The following is a 15875-nucleotide window of genomic DNA, read 5'->3' as shown; positions in this document are numbered from 1 at the left end:
ATGTAACTACGTAAAACAAAGAAAAATTTTAAAGATAAACTTCATTATACAATCAGCAAAAATATGTAAATGTCACTTAAAAGGTTCCACATAGATTACTGACAGTACTGCTTTGTAAATAAAACAAAAACACTTAAAATTTACCTGCATTGCACTTTTCCCCAATTTCACCACTTCAAATAGTGTGACAGGCTCCCCTTCACCATTCTGTTGGGGGTGCCCATTTGCTCTTCCACGGCCCGCTCCTCTAATCGTAGCTTCAATTCTACTCTTCTCTCCTGGAGATTTTCGAGGTTTCTTATTTGTAGACTGAATAAAAAGATGAGGAAAATATTAAATTAAATAAGGGGTACACTTTGCTTTATGCAGAATACCACAATTATGTTTCATCCTGTGGAAAGTACTTAGCACTACTACAGGTTAAGAAATTTAATTTCTGACCAAAGGAAGCTTCTCAATTTGTTTTCAGTAATAATTGCAAAGCAAAGTGTAATTTGTATAAGACATGAAAATTTTTTAAAAAATGTTATGCACAACAAGAATGCAAATGCTGAATATTTTAACCATGTCCCCTTTGACATCTCCATCTTTATACCTTCCTGATACTATTCCCTCAGAAACCTTATTCAATAAAGCATTACTTGGAAAAGTTGCATATTCAACTTCTCTCTCTATAGAAGTCCTTGAGTATTTTTTTTTAAATCCAGTCATGCAACCAATATACGTTGAACATATTTAAGACTGTTCTAGGTACTAAAAATACTAACAATAAACAAACATTCTTGCCTCTGATGGAATTTACAGTCTTCAATTAACATCCCAGCCCATGCCCCCCATTTTTTTTTTAAAAGTCAACATCAGCCAACACCTTATCTATGTCCAAACCTTTGAGCCAAGGATATTTGACAGAATCACCTATGAGTCACTATTATTATTCCCATAAATTTCATTCATATATAAACTCATCACAGTTACTGCTTTACCAAGCTTACCAATGAAAATAGTGTTGCTAAATGTAATAGACATGTTTTGAAACCCTATCAATAGGCCACATGATTTCATCTTTTCCTTTCAGATATCTTTTCCCTTCCCTGTATTTCTTATCTGTTAGAATTACTTAGGGCTCTACTCAGTATCTTTTCTTCTTAATCTTTATACTCTTTTAAGGGATTTACCATCAAAACAGTCTGTTTCAGTTATCAACTTCTCAATGTATTCTTCATCTTCACATCTACCCTTATTTGTCCCACATTATGATCCTGGAGCTGGACCTGTAAACTTTTTTGTTATCTGCTACAGTGTTCAGTTTTTTAACTAAAGGGCACGGGAGGAATACTACAAAGTATGGTATGTAGGGGCTTCCCTCCCAACTTATTGCACCTGATCCCATCACTTTCTGTTCTTCTGTTCTTCATAGTACTCTTTCAACTCTTCTTGGTTAACAATCTTACAATCATTTCTGTGTGCAGATTAATATGTAATAAATTTACTATTTACTTTTAAGTAAATTATTTTTAGAACAGTTCTAGATTTACCAAAAAACTGTGAAGACAGTACAGAAAACTCCCACATATATCACATTCACTTACTCTATTATTAACTCCTTACCATTTGTATGGTACATTTGCTACAGTTAGTGAACCAATATTGAGAGATTAACGAAAAGTCCCTACTTAATTCAGATTTTCTTAGCTTTGCCTAATGGCCATTTTCTGTTCCAGGACCCCATCCAGGACACCCTATTACATTTATGTCATGTGCCTCTAAACTCCTCTTGGCTTTGACAGGCTTTCCCTGGTTTTCTGGTGACCCTGACTGTTGTGAGGATTTCTGGCCAAGTGTTTTATAAAGGTTTCTCAACTGGGTTTTGTCTGATGGGTTTTTCTTATCACTACATTGGGATTAAGGGTTTGGAAAGGAAGATGTAAGAGAGAAAGTTTTACTTTTTTTCACCTTGTATCAAAGGTATACACTATCAACAAAATTTATCACTGAGGAAGCTGACAATCAGTTGACTGAGGTGGTGTCTGTCATGTTTCTCAACTCTAAAGTTACTTTTCCACCCTGTTCCATTCTGTATTTCTGGAAGAAAGACACTACATACATCCCATTACACATTTATGGGGTGGGGTGTTATTCTCCACCTCTTTCACGGGGGGAGTATTTACGCATATCTAGAATTTTTTAGTAAGGTAGATTTATCTGTTCTCATTCGATCATTTAAACTAATGTGGACTCATCAAACTTACTTTATACTTTGAGTTATAATTCAACACAGTTCTGTTCTTCAACCTGTTTCAGCTCTGGCCGTAGGGAGATCTTCATCCATTTCACATATTTCCATCTGTGTGTGTGTGTTTGTATGTGTGGGTCTTACTAGTTACCTTCTGGAAGCACAATATTCTGCAGGCTCATCTTGTGTATTCCCTTCCTCAATTTTTGGAACTAGTCAATACTCCAAGGAGCTCTGGTTCCTTTTACTGAAGAATGATATTAAAGATGAAGATCTGGGCACTTGGTTTTGCTCCTTGATACTGAGTGTAAGTACTGCTGCATTTAATAATTTATTATCCATATTAAGATAAATATAAGTTCATACTAGTTATCTCCAACTCTAACCATTACCATATGAATGCATCATCCCCCTTATTAATCCATATGGTCACAACCCAACAGTGACAAACCTGACACCAACTAGTATACCCGTATAGCAGTACTAGAACTATTTATGTGGTGTGATGAGCACTGGGTGGTACACTTAACTAATGAAGCACTGAGCACTACATCAAAACCTAATTATGTACTATACAGTGGCTAACTGTATAACATTAAAAAACTGTTCAATCACACCCCAGCAGAAACAACTTTATTAACTAGATTGCATTGCTTACATATACAATGTAGTTTCTTTGATTTTAGGCTTACAGATTAATTTCAAAAGTTATTTAAGTCAGCAACATCCTGCCCAATTCCCTTCAGTAACATTGTTTCAAACACCTCAAACAGAGGTAGACTGCTTTGTTACATTCTACATTCCCTTCTGGTATCCACCTAACCTCTTACATGACTTTATAAAATCTGTACTTCTAAAGTTCACTTTTTCTGTTAAGTTCAGTGGGTTTTAACAAATGCAGTATCATGTATGTACAATCTGGTATCTCATCACCTTAAAAAAATCCCTGTGCTTCTCCCATTCAAACCTCCCACTTCTCTTTGGCAAACAATGAATTCTTTTATCTTAACTATAGTTTTGGCTTTTAAAATCATATAATTAAATCACACAGTATGCAGCCTTTTTAGACTGTATCTCTCACTTTAACAATATATAAAAAGATTCATCCATGTCTTTTAGTGCTGAATAGCTAATTTCCTTTTATTTCTAAGTAATATTTCATTGTATGAATGTATTACATTTTGTCATCCACTAACCTAATGATGGACATCTTGGTCACCATTTCTTGGCAGTTAGGAATAAAGCTGCAATACACATTCACATGCAGCATTTTGTGTGGGCATAATTTCCAAATGAGTTGTGTAAACATCCAGGAGGATGATTATTAAATCATATGATAAAACTATATTTAACTTTGTAAAAAAACTGCCAATCTTCCAAAGTAGATATAATATTTTGTATTCCCTCCAGTGATGAATAAGAGTTCCTGATGCTCTGTAACACTGACAGCTTTATAACCTTGTCAAGTATTTGGATTTCAGCCATTTTAATAGGTATACAGTTGTTATTCTATTGTTGTCTTAATTTGCAATTCCTGAATAATAAATAATTAAGGACTTTTTAATAATTAACAATTCTTCATCAAATTAAATTTTCTACTGCAATTACTAGAATATTGTCTCCTGACTACATCCTGACTCTCTCTATTTGTACTATCTAACATGATAGCACTACTCTCATGAAGCTGAGCGTACAAAATATGGCTAGTCAAAAACAAAAATTTGCAATAAGCATAAAATATCCACAAGATTGTGAAGACATGAAGTTCAGAATGAAAAATACCGTACAAAATCTCTCACTTACAATGTTATAGTGATTACATGATAAAATAACTTTAGATACACAAAAATTAATTTCATTACCCATTTTTTGTAACTCAGACAATATTAAGCTTCAGATGTGGCTCACATCCTATTTCTATTAAATGATCCCATGCTATTCTAATTCTATAATCACAGTAATTCTTATAATGTAACATAATCCCATTACTTCCTTGTTTAATCTCTGATCTTTAGTGACCCTCATTAACCACCAATTTAAAATCTAAACTCCTAAGCATGGCAACTAAGGCTATCATTTACCACCTGTTCAGTCATCTACCGCACCAGATCCTTCTTTACAGGCTGATAAATTTAAAATTGCTTAAAAACATCATCATTTCATGCTTTCATTCTTTACAGCTGGACTCCTGATTTTGGCTCCTAGTAAGTCTTGTCTCTGTGCTCACTTTTCAGAAGCACAGGTATTTTCCTCAGTATTGTGCAAGCACGTAAGTGTCTCTACACACAAGGGTGTGTATATGTCTGAAAACAGGTGGCAAAATGTATTTCTTTATTAAATAAGTAATACATTTACATGTTCTAAAATTCAAAAGGTAATTAAAGTTCTACAATGAAAGCTGCACACCCCCCTGCCCTCAATCCACAATCTACCTTCCTAAGAGACAAACACTACTACTCTTTCCTTATATGTCATATAAACAAAGAAATATGTATGGAATAAAAGAAGAAATAAATAAATGGAAACCCACTCTATGTTCATGGATTGGAAGAGTTAATTTTATTAAAATGACAATACTCCCCAAAGCAACCTACAGATTCAATGTAATCTCTATCAAAATCCAAATGACATGTTTTGCAGAAATAGAAAAACCCATTCTATAATTAATAGAGACTCTCAAAAGGATCTCAAACGAACAGAATAATCTTGAAAAGCAACAACAATGGAAGACACACTTCTTGACTTGAAAACTTATTACAAAGCTAAACTATAAAAACAGTGTGGTGCTGGCATGAAAGCAAACATACAGAGCAGTGGAATATAATAAAGAGCCCAAAAAACAAACCCTCACTTATATGGTTTACAGATTTTGACAAGGGTGCCAAAACCACTCAATGGGTAAAGAGCAAAAAGCAACTCACAGAATGGAAAATAATATTTACAAATCATGTATCTGATTAATTGAAAGATTTATTTATTTATTAATAAATTTATTTATTGAAGGATTTATTAAAAGATTAATATCCAAAATTCATAAAGAACTACTAAAACTTACAAATAACCTGACTTGAAAATTGGAAATAATCTGAATAGACATCTCTCTGAAGAAGATATGCAAATGTACATTAAGCACAGAAGAGATGCTCAATGTAACTAATCATTAGGGAAATATACATCAAAACTACAATGAGATGGAACCCCACACCTATTACGATGGCTACTATCAAAAAAAGAGAAAACAATGCTTGGAAAGGATGTGGAAACATTAGAATTCTTGTGCACTGTTGATGGGAATGTAAAATGGGATAGCCATTTTGGAAAACAGTATGTCAGTTCCTCAAAAATATAAAAATAGAATTACCATATGATCAACCGACTATATATACATATATACTCAAAAGAACTGAAACCAGGGTCTCAAAAAGTTATTTGTACAGCCATCATCACAGCAACATTATTCAAAAGAGCTCAAACATGGAAGCAACCCAAGTATCCATTGTTGAATTAACGGATGAACAAATGTGATATAGACACACAACAGAGTATATTATTCAGCCTTAAAAATGAAGGAAATTCTAACACAATCTACAATATGGATGAACCTTGAGAATATCATACTAAGTGAAATAAGGCAATAACAAAAAAGTACTAAATCACTCCACTTAAATAAGGTACTTAGTCAAAATCATGGAGACAGAAAGTGTTTGCCAGAGGCTAGGGAAAAAAGAAATAGGGAGGGGGCACCTGGGTGGCTCAGTGGGTTAAGCCTCTGCCTTCAGCTCAGGTCATGAATTCAGGATCCTGGGATCGAGCCCCACATCAGGCTCTCTGCTCGGCAGGGAGCCTGCTTCCCTCTCTCTCTCTGCCTCTCTGCCTACTTGTGATCTCTCTCTGTCAAATAAATAAATAAAATCATAAAAAAAAAATAGGGAGTTATTGTTTAATGGGTAGAATTTATGTTTTTGTTTTTTTACTGAAGTATAGCAATTTTATAATAGTTTCAAGTGTACAAAATAATGAGTCAATATTTATATTTTCATGATCACTTTACAAAGTAATCACCACAATAAATCTATCATCTGTCACTGTACAGAGTTTTTACTATAGTACCAGTTATATTTTCTATGCCCAACACTGCATATCCATGTATTATTTTTCATAGAGTTAATTTTAAAATATGAATAAAGTTCTAGAGATGGTGGTAATGACTGCACAGTATCATGAATGTATTTAATACAACTGAACTGTACAGGTAAAAATGGTTAAGTTGGCAAACCTTAGGTGTATTTCACCAAAATAAAAAGAAAAATTGGGAAAAAAACAAAATGCATATATATTTCCATGTATCTGTAATATTTTGTTACTTATGCACAGCTCTGCACCATTCTATTTTCACATATTTTCAGTCAATCTATAGTATGTCCTAGAGAAGAGCTTACTTCTTTTCTGAAAGCTGCAGTGTTGCATTGAACTGATAGACATAACTTTTTTAGACACTAAGCCACTGACTTATATTTACTTTATTCTGAATCCTTTACAATTACAAATAACACCATGACAAGTAAGCCTGCATATGTGTGTGTATCACACCTGGGAACCTTTAGCACGGGTCATGGTCGGGGGGGGGGGGGGATAAATACAAAAAAATCCATTTGATCTTATCTAAGGTTCTATCACTTTTATCTCCACTATCCCAAGAGTGACTTTCCCATGTCCCAAATCCAGACACTAACAATCAGAAAAGATGTTCAGAAAAACTGACCCTAATAAAAAGAGTAAGAACAGAGAATATAATAATACAACAGGATACATACAATCTTAAGGTTATACCCCAAGAATACAATTTTGCTGTCCTGAAAACAAACCCCATCTCAGACATGTAACTACACTTATCCCACTCAAATTTGATGTTTCTTTGAAGTTTGGCCAGGGGGTGGGGGATGAGCAGAAGAATTTTGACAATTATTTTAAAGGGTGATAATAGGGGCGCCTGGGTGGCTCAGTGGGTTAAAGGGTGATAATATATACATAACCCTTTAACTACTTGTGACTTGACAGGCTCCCTTCCCTACACGTTTCTGCCACATAGGTGAAGTGACATATAGCTGTATTCTCATTCCTAAACATGGATCCAAGGTGCTCTCAAATGAAAGAAATAGATGATGTCCCAAGACCAGCTTGCTTAGTTGTTTCAGTTCTGACACTGTGCCATCTTATTAACTGAGCCTTAATGCAGAAATTATAAATTACTTATACCTAAGTAACCCAGAGAGTAAACTGGTTCCTATGAAGCTAGAATCCTGCCCTACCATTATCAGCCTATCCCAGGGACTGAAGGCCTTTCCTTGAATACTGCACCATTAAGTGGGTCTCCCACAAGAGGCTGCCAGACAACATAGATGGCATAGATCTAGCTCAGAAGACATCCATAAATGCTTACTGATCCTGAACACAAACAGTCTCCCTGGTGGAACAAGATCCACTTATTTTATTTACCCCAACAACATCTTGGCTAGGAAATCTTTCTTCAATTAATAGCAAGTAAATCTCTTCCAAAATACCTAGCTCAACATAGCAGCCATGTCTAGCATCTACGACTTGTTTTATTGAGTCTCACCTACCCTACTTTCCAGAATTCTGCTAAAGACCTCAAGTGACATTTATGTGGTATCATTGCCAAATATGCAGAACTAGAACCTAACCATTAGCAAAAAAAAAAAAAAAAAAAAATCAAACTGATCGAATCTACATAATACAAGGTAAGAGAAAGGATTTTTTTTTCACACTTCAACAGAACTCTTGCTTCTTTATTCGTCAGTTACTATGTATCAGATAAATAAAAAAATTTGATCCTTCCATACACTACCACACACTTTTTCAAGTAACTTTTACTACTTAAGATGTACTTTCCAACATCCCATTAGAGTGCTGACAGTGGGTGATGGAGGACTAATCATACTTCCAATCCATTAAAAATAGTGTAAATGAGGAGGAAGCAAGATGGCGGAGGAGTAGGAAACTAAAATATCATCAGGTCCCAGGAGCTCAGCTACTTAGTTATCAAATCATTCAGAACACGTACAAACATATCAGAGGTAGAAAAGAAGAAGAAAAGAAATTCTAGGAAGAGAAAATCAACCACTTTCTGGAAAGGTAAGACACGTGGAGAAGTGAATCCAAAGCCATGGGAACACTGGTCAGGGGGACCTGCTCCCAGAAAGTGGTAGAGCATCAGAGCACAAAATCAGAACTCAGAAGTCGGGTCCACTGAGGGACATCATTCCAGAGGCTAAGCAGAATTGGAGACTACACGGGAGCAGTGTGGTCTCAGGACCTGCAAAGTCATAAAAAGGCTGGGGGTGTCTGAGTGTAGCAGAGCAGTGAGGTACTGGAGTGGGGAAGCTGACTACAGAGATAAGGAAGAGGAGTAAGTTCTCAGTTCGGGGGTTACCTTAAACCATGATCCAAGGCACAGTCAGACCACTGCTCTTTGAGCAGGGACACTAGAAATAACACATATGGTGAGACCCCTACTAGCTCCTCCGAGAGGGGTGCCAGAAATCTGCTGGGTTTGGAGACTTCAAATGGGCCCTGGGCCACAGACAGAAACACTCAGTTGCAGGCAAGGTGTCCACGGAGCACGGGCCAGAGACCAGGCAGACAAGAGGGATTGACTGCTTTTCTCTGAAGGCGCGATGAGAACTGGAGACGGAGCACGTGGTTCTCTGGGACTGAAACTGAAGTCCGCCATTTTCATTCCTGTGCTCCAAAGCCTTACAAAAAGCATTCAGGGAACAAAAGGTACCGAGCGCAAACAGGAGCAGATTACTTAGCCTGGACCCTGGAAAGGTTGATGCAATTCCACCTCAGGCAAAGACATCTAAGAATCACGACAACAAGCGTCCCCCAGAAGATTAACAAGAACATTACCAAAATCAAGTTCACCAATCAATAAGAACTGTAGAATTACAGAGATAGGGGAAAGTAGCACACAGAATTCATGGTGTTTCCCGATAATCCTTTAGTCCTCCAAAGTTAAATTTTTTTTATTCTTTTTTTTTTAATTTAATCTTTCCTCATTTAACATTTTCAAACTATTTTATCTTAATAAGAGCTTTTTTAAAAAATCTTTTTATATTAGCACTGTTATGCTCATATATTTCATCGCTTGAATTATATTTAATTTTATTTTTCTATACATATAGTTTTCTTCGAAATTTACAGATACAATTTGTTCGAATAGACCAAAATATACTCTAAATCGAACACATGGCTTTCTTCCAGTCTCCACCCATATCATGTATGCTCTTTTTTTATCTTTTTCGAAATAATTTTCATCTCAGTTCCTTTTTTACAATCGTTTTTAATCTTCATCATTACACTCATATTCCATCCCTTCATCATGTTTACCATTATTTTTATATATATGTAAGTTTTAATTTCTTAAAAATTTTTGGAGGAACTTTCATCTAAGTGAACAGAATATACCCAAAATCGAGTGAGTGGATGTGTTCTATTCACAAGTTTTAAGATTTCTTTTTTTTGTCTAATTTTTTTAATTTTCCCCCCCTTTTTTCTTCCACCGGTTTAAGGTCTCCTCTGATTTGATTAGCACGTATTTTTCTGAGGGCTTTGCCATCCTTTTAGTATTTTATTCTCTCGTTCAACTATTCTTATCTGGATAAATGATGGAAAAAATAACCACAAAAAAAAGAACAAGAGGCAGTACCAATGGCTAAGGACCTAATCAATACCGACACTGGTAATATGTAAGATCTAGAGTTCAGAATAATGATTCTCAAGGTGCTAGCTGGACTCAAAAAAGGCATGGAAGATTATTAGAGGCACACTGTCTGGAGAAATAAAAGCCCTTTCTAGAGAAATAAAAGGACTGTAATCTAACCAAGCTGAAATTTTAAAAGCTATTAATGACGTGCAATCAAAAATGGAGGCTCTAACTGCTAGGACAAACGAGGCAGAAGAGAGAATTAGTGATATAGAAGAGCAAATGATGGAGAATAAAGAAGCTGAGCAAAAGAGAGACAAACTACTGGACCATGAGGGGAGAATATCCAGAGATAAGTGATACCATAAGACAAAAGAGTATTAGAATAACAGGATTCCTGAAGAAGGGGGGGAGGGGTGCAGAAGGTATACTGGAGCGAATTATAGTGGAGAATTTCCCTAATATGGAAAAGGAACATCAAAATCCAGGGGGTGCAGAGAACCGCCCCTCAAAATTAGTAAAAATAGGTCCATACCCCATCATCTAACAGTAAAACTTACAAGTCTCAGTGACAAAGAGAGAATCCAGAAAGCAGCTCAGGACAAGAAGTCTATAACATACAATGGCAGAAATATTAGATTGGCAGCAGACCTATCCACAGAGACCTGGCAGGCCAGAAAGGACTGGCATGATATATTCAGAGGAATAACGAGAAAAATATCCAGCCAAGGATACTATATCCAGGCAGGCTGTCACTGAAATTGGAGAGATAAAAAGCTTCCAGGACAAACAAAAATTAAGAAAATTTGCAAACATCAAACCAGCCATACAGAAAATATTGAAAGGGGTCCGCTAAGCAAAGAAAGAGCCTAAAAGTAACAGACCAAAAAGGAATGGAGACAATGAACAGTAATGGTCACCTTACAGGCAATACAATGGCACTAAATTCACATCCCTCAATAGTTACCCTGAATGTGAATGGGATAAATGCCCCAATCAAAAGACACAGGGTATCAGAATGTATTAGAAAAAACAAGACTCATCCATATGCTGTCTACGTGAAACTCATTTTAGACCCAAGGACACCTCCATCTGAAAGTGCGGGGGTAGAAAATAATTTACCATGCTAATGGACAACAAAAGAAAGCTGAGGTGGCAATCCTAGTATCAGATAAATTACATGTTAAGCCAAAGACTATAACAAGAGATGAGGAAGGACACCCTATCATACTTAAAGGGTCTGGTCAACAAGAAGATGTAACAGTTTTAAATGTCTATGCCCCTAACCTGGGAGTGGCCAATTATATAAACCAATTAATAACAAAATCAAAGAAACACATTGACAATAATACACTAACAGTAGGGGACTTTAACACCTCCCTCACAGAAACGGACAGATCATCTAAGCTAAAAAGATCAACAAGGAAATAAAGGCTTTAAATGACACACTGGACTACACGGACATCACAGAGATATTCAGAACACTCCATCCAAAAGCAACAGAATACACATTCTTCTCTAGTGCACATGGGACACGCTTCAGACTAGATCACACCCTGGCTCACAAAATCACATCTTAACCAGTACCAAAGATGGGATCGTTCCCTGAATATTTTCAGACCACAATGTTCTAGCTCTGAAGTGAGAACTCAATCACAAGAGGAAGGCTGGAAAGAACACAAATACAAGGAGGCTAAAGAGCATCCTACTAAAGAATGAATGGGTGAACCAGGAAATTAAAGAATTGAAAAAATTCAGCAAAGAAATGAAAATGAAAACACAACTGTTCAAAATCTTTGGGACACAGCAAAGGCAGTCCTGAGAGGAAAGTATATAACGATACAAGCCTTTCTCAAGAAACAAGAAAGCTCTCAAGGACACAACCTAACCCTACACCTAAAGGAGCTGGAGAAAGAACAGCGAAGAAAGCCTAAACCCAGCAGGAGAAGAGAAATAGTCAAGTCAGAACAAAAATCAATGGAACAGAAACCAAAGAACAGTAGAACAAATCAATGAAACTAGGAGCTGGTTCTCTCAAAGAATTAGTAAGACTGATAACACACCCCTGGCCAGACTTCTGCAAAAGCAAAGAGAAAGGACCCAAATTAATAAAATCATGAATGAAAGAGGAGAGATCACAACCAACACCAAAGAAATACAAACAATTTTAAGAACGTACTATGAGCAACTATACGCCAGCAAATCTGACAATCTGGAAGAAACGGGTGCATTCCTAGAGACGTATAAACTAACAAAACTGAACCAGGAAGACAAAGAAAACCTGAACAGACCCATAACCAGTACGGAGATTGAAGCAGTCATCAAAAATCTCCCAACAAACAAGAGCCCAGGGCCAGACGGCTTCCCGGGGGAATGGTACCAAGCATTTAAAGAAGAACTAATACCTGTTCTCCTAAACTGTTCCAAAAAATGGAAATGGAAGGAAGACTTCCAAACTCGTTCTATGAAGCCAGCACTACCTTGATCCCAAAACCAGACAAAGACCCCACCAAAAAAGAGAATTACAGACCAATATCCTTGATGAACACAGATGCAAAAATTCTCATCAAAATACCAGCCAACAGGCTCCAACAGTACATTAAAAGGATTATTCACCCCGACCAAGTGGGATTTATTCCAGGGCTGCAAGGTTGGTTCAACATCCGCAAGTCAATCAATGTGATACAGTACATTAATAAAAGAAAGAACAAGAACCGTATGAAACTCTCAACAGATGCTGAAAAAGCATTTGACAAAGTACAGCATCCCTTCTTGATCAAAACTCTTCAAAGTGTAGGGACAGAGGATACATATCTCAATATCCTCAAAGCCATCTAGGCAAAACCCACGTCAAATATCATTCTCAATGGCGAAAACTGAGAGCTTTTCCCCTAAGGTCAGGAACACGGCAGGAATGTCCACTATCACCACTGCTATTCAACACAGTACTAGAAATCCCAGCCTCAGCAATCAGACAACAAAAAGAAATAAAAGGCGTCTGAATACGCAAGGAAGAAGGCAAACTCTCACTCTTTGCAAACGATACAAGACTTTATGCAGAAAACCCAAAATACTCCACGCCAAAAATGCCAGAACTCATACAGGAATTCACTTACACGTCAGGATATAAAATCAATGCCCAGAAACCAGTTGCATTTCTATACACAAACAACAAGAGAGAATAAAGAGAAATTAAGCAGTCGATCCCATTTACAATGGCACCCAAAACCATAAGATACTTAGGAATAAACCTAACCGAAGAGGCAAACACTCTGCACTCAGAAAACTATAAAGTACGCATGAAAGAAATGGAGGAAGACACAAAGAAATGGAAAAACGCTCCATGCTCATGAGTTGGAAGAACAAATACTGTGAAAATGTCTATGCTACCTAAAGCAATCTACATGTTTAATGCAATCCCTATCAGAATACCATCCATTTTTTCCAAAGAAAAGAACAAATAATCCTAAAATTTATATGGAACCAGAAAAGGCCCTGAACAGCCAGAGCAATGTTGACAAAGAAAGCCAAAGTTGGTGGCAACACAATTCCAGACTCCAAGCTCTATTACAAAGCTGTCTTCATCAAGACAGTATTCTACTGGCACAGAAACAGACACATAGATCAATGGAACAGAACAGAGAGCCCAGAAATAGACCCTCAACTCTATGGCGAAATAATCTTTGACAAAGCAGGAAATGGAAATGGAAAAAAGACAGTCTCTTCAACAAAAGGTGTTGGGAAAACCAGACAGCCACATGCAGAAGAATGAAACTGGACCATTTCCTTACACCACACACACAAATTGACTCAAAATGGATGACAGGCCTCAATGTGAGAACAGGAATCCATCAAAATCCTTGAGGAGAGCCCAGGCAGCCACCTCTTCGACCTCAGCCGCAGCAACTTCTTCCTAGTAATATCGCCAAAGGCAAGGGAAGTAAGGGCAAAATGAACTACTGGGACTTCATCAAGAGCAACAGCTTTTGCACAGTAAAGGAAAAGACAACTGACAAAATCGGAGAAGATATTCGCAAATGACACAGCAGATAAAGGGCTAGTATCCAAAATCTATAAAGAACTTATCAATCTCAACACCCAAACAACAAATAACCAATTAAGAAACGGGCAGAAGACACGAACAGACATTTCTACAAAGAAGACATCCAGATGGCAGATGGCCAACAGATACATGAAAAAGTGCTCTGCACCACTCAGTATCAGAGAAATACACATCAAAACCACAATGAGATGCAAGCTGGGGCAACCACTCTGGAAAACAGCATGGAGGTTCCTCAAAATGTTGAAAATAGAACTGCCCTATGACCCAGCAATTGCACTATTGGGAATTTACCCTAAAGATACAAATGTAGTGATCCAAAGGGGCACATGCACCCGAATGTTTATAGCAGCAATGTCTACAATAGCCAAACTATGGAAAGAACCTAGATGTCCATCAACAGATGAATGGATCAAGAAGATGTGGTATATATACTCAATGGAATATTATGCAGCCATCAAAAGAAATGAAATCTTGCCATTTGCAACAACATGGATGGAACTAGAGCGTATCATGCTTAGCGAAATAAGTCAAGCAGAGAAAGACAACTATCATATGATCTCCCTGATATGAGGAAGTGGTGATGCAACATGGAGGCTTAAGTGGGTAGGAGAAGAATAAATGAAACAAGATGGGATTGGCAGGGAGACAAACCATAAGTGACTCTTAATCTCACAAAACAAACTGAGGGTTGCTGGGGGGAGGGGGTTAGGGAGAAGGGGGTGGGATTATGGACATTGGGGAGGGTATGTGCTTTGGTGAGTGCTGTGAAGTGTGTAAACCTGGTGATTCACAGACCTGTACCCCTGGGGATAAAATATATATGTTTATAAAAAATAAAAAATTAAAAAAAAAAACAAAAACAAACAAACAAACAAAAAACCACAATGAGATACCACCTTACACCAGTCAGAATGGCTAAAATGAACAAGTCAGGAAACGACAGATGCTGGCGTGGATGCAGAGAAAAGGGAACCCTCCTACACTGTTGCTGGGAATGCAGGCTGGTGCAGCCACTCTGGAAAACAGCAAGGCGGTTCCCTCAAAAAGTTGAAAATAGAGCTACCCGGGGCGCCTGGGTGGCTCAGTGGGTTAAGCCGCTGCCTTCGGCTCAGGTCATGATCTCAGGGTCCTGGGATCGAGCCCCACATTGGGCTCTCTGCTCGGCAGGGAGCCTGCTTCCTCCTCTCTCTGCCTGCCTCTCTGCCTGCTTGTCATCTCTCTCTGTCAAATAAATAAATAAAATCTTTAAAAAAAAAAAAGAAAAGAAAGAAAGAAAATAGCGCTACCCTACAACCCAGCAACCACACCCTGGAATTTACCCTAAAGATACAAATGTAGTGATCTGAAGGGGTACATACACCGGAATGTTTATAGCAGCAACGTCCACAATAGCAGCAATGTCCACAATAGCCAAACAATGCAAAGAACCTAGATGTCCATCAACAGATGAATGGATAAAGAAGATGTGGTATATATACACAACGGAATACTGTGCAGCCATCAAAAGAAATGAAATCTTGCCATTTGCAACGATGTGGATGGAACTATGGGGTATTATGCTGAGTGAAATAAGTCAATCAGAGGAAGACAATTATCATATGATATCTCTGATATGAGGAATTTGAGAAGGGCAGGGGATTTGGGGAGATAGGGAAGGGAAAAAATGAAACATGATGGGATCAGCAGGAAGACAAACCATAAGAGACTCTTAATCTCACAAAATAAACTGAGGGTTGCTGGGGTGTGGGGGTTAGGGAGAGGGTGGTTGGGTTATGGACATTGGGGAGGGTATGTGCTATACTGAGCACTACGAAGAGTGTAAGCCTGATGATTCACAGACATGTACCCCTGGG

At 37.5% G+C, this 15875-nt stretch overlaps 1 protein-coding gene across 10 annotated transcripts in view; it reads right to left on the bottom strand.

Moving 5' to 3' along the window:
* The window catches only part of STAG1 (STAG1 cohesin complex component), a 425728-nt gene that overhangs the window by 268762 nt on the left and 141091 nt on the right, over positions 1–15875 (bottom strand). For all 10 annotated transcript variants that reach the window (XM_082690738.1, XM_082690746.1, XM_082690747.1 and 7 more), the window contains one exon: positions 145–309. In XM_082690738.1, coding sequence (XP_082546864.1) covers positions 145–309 — 165 coding nt within the window. The remainder of the gene's footprint in view (positions 1–144; positions 310–15875) is intronic.

The sequence above is a fragment of the Mustela nivalis genome (assembly GCF_964662115.1).
Source record: "Mustela nivalis genome assembly, chromosome: 1".
Classification (NCBI taxonomy): Eukaryota; Metazoa; Chordata; class Mammalia; order Carnivora; family Mustelidae; genus Mustela; species Mustela nivalis.
This window is presented reverse-complemented; position numbering and strand designations above follow the sequence as displayed.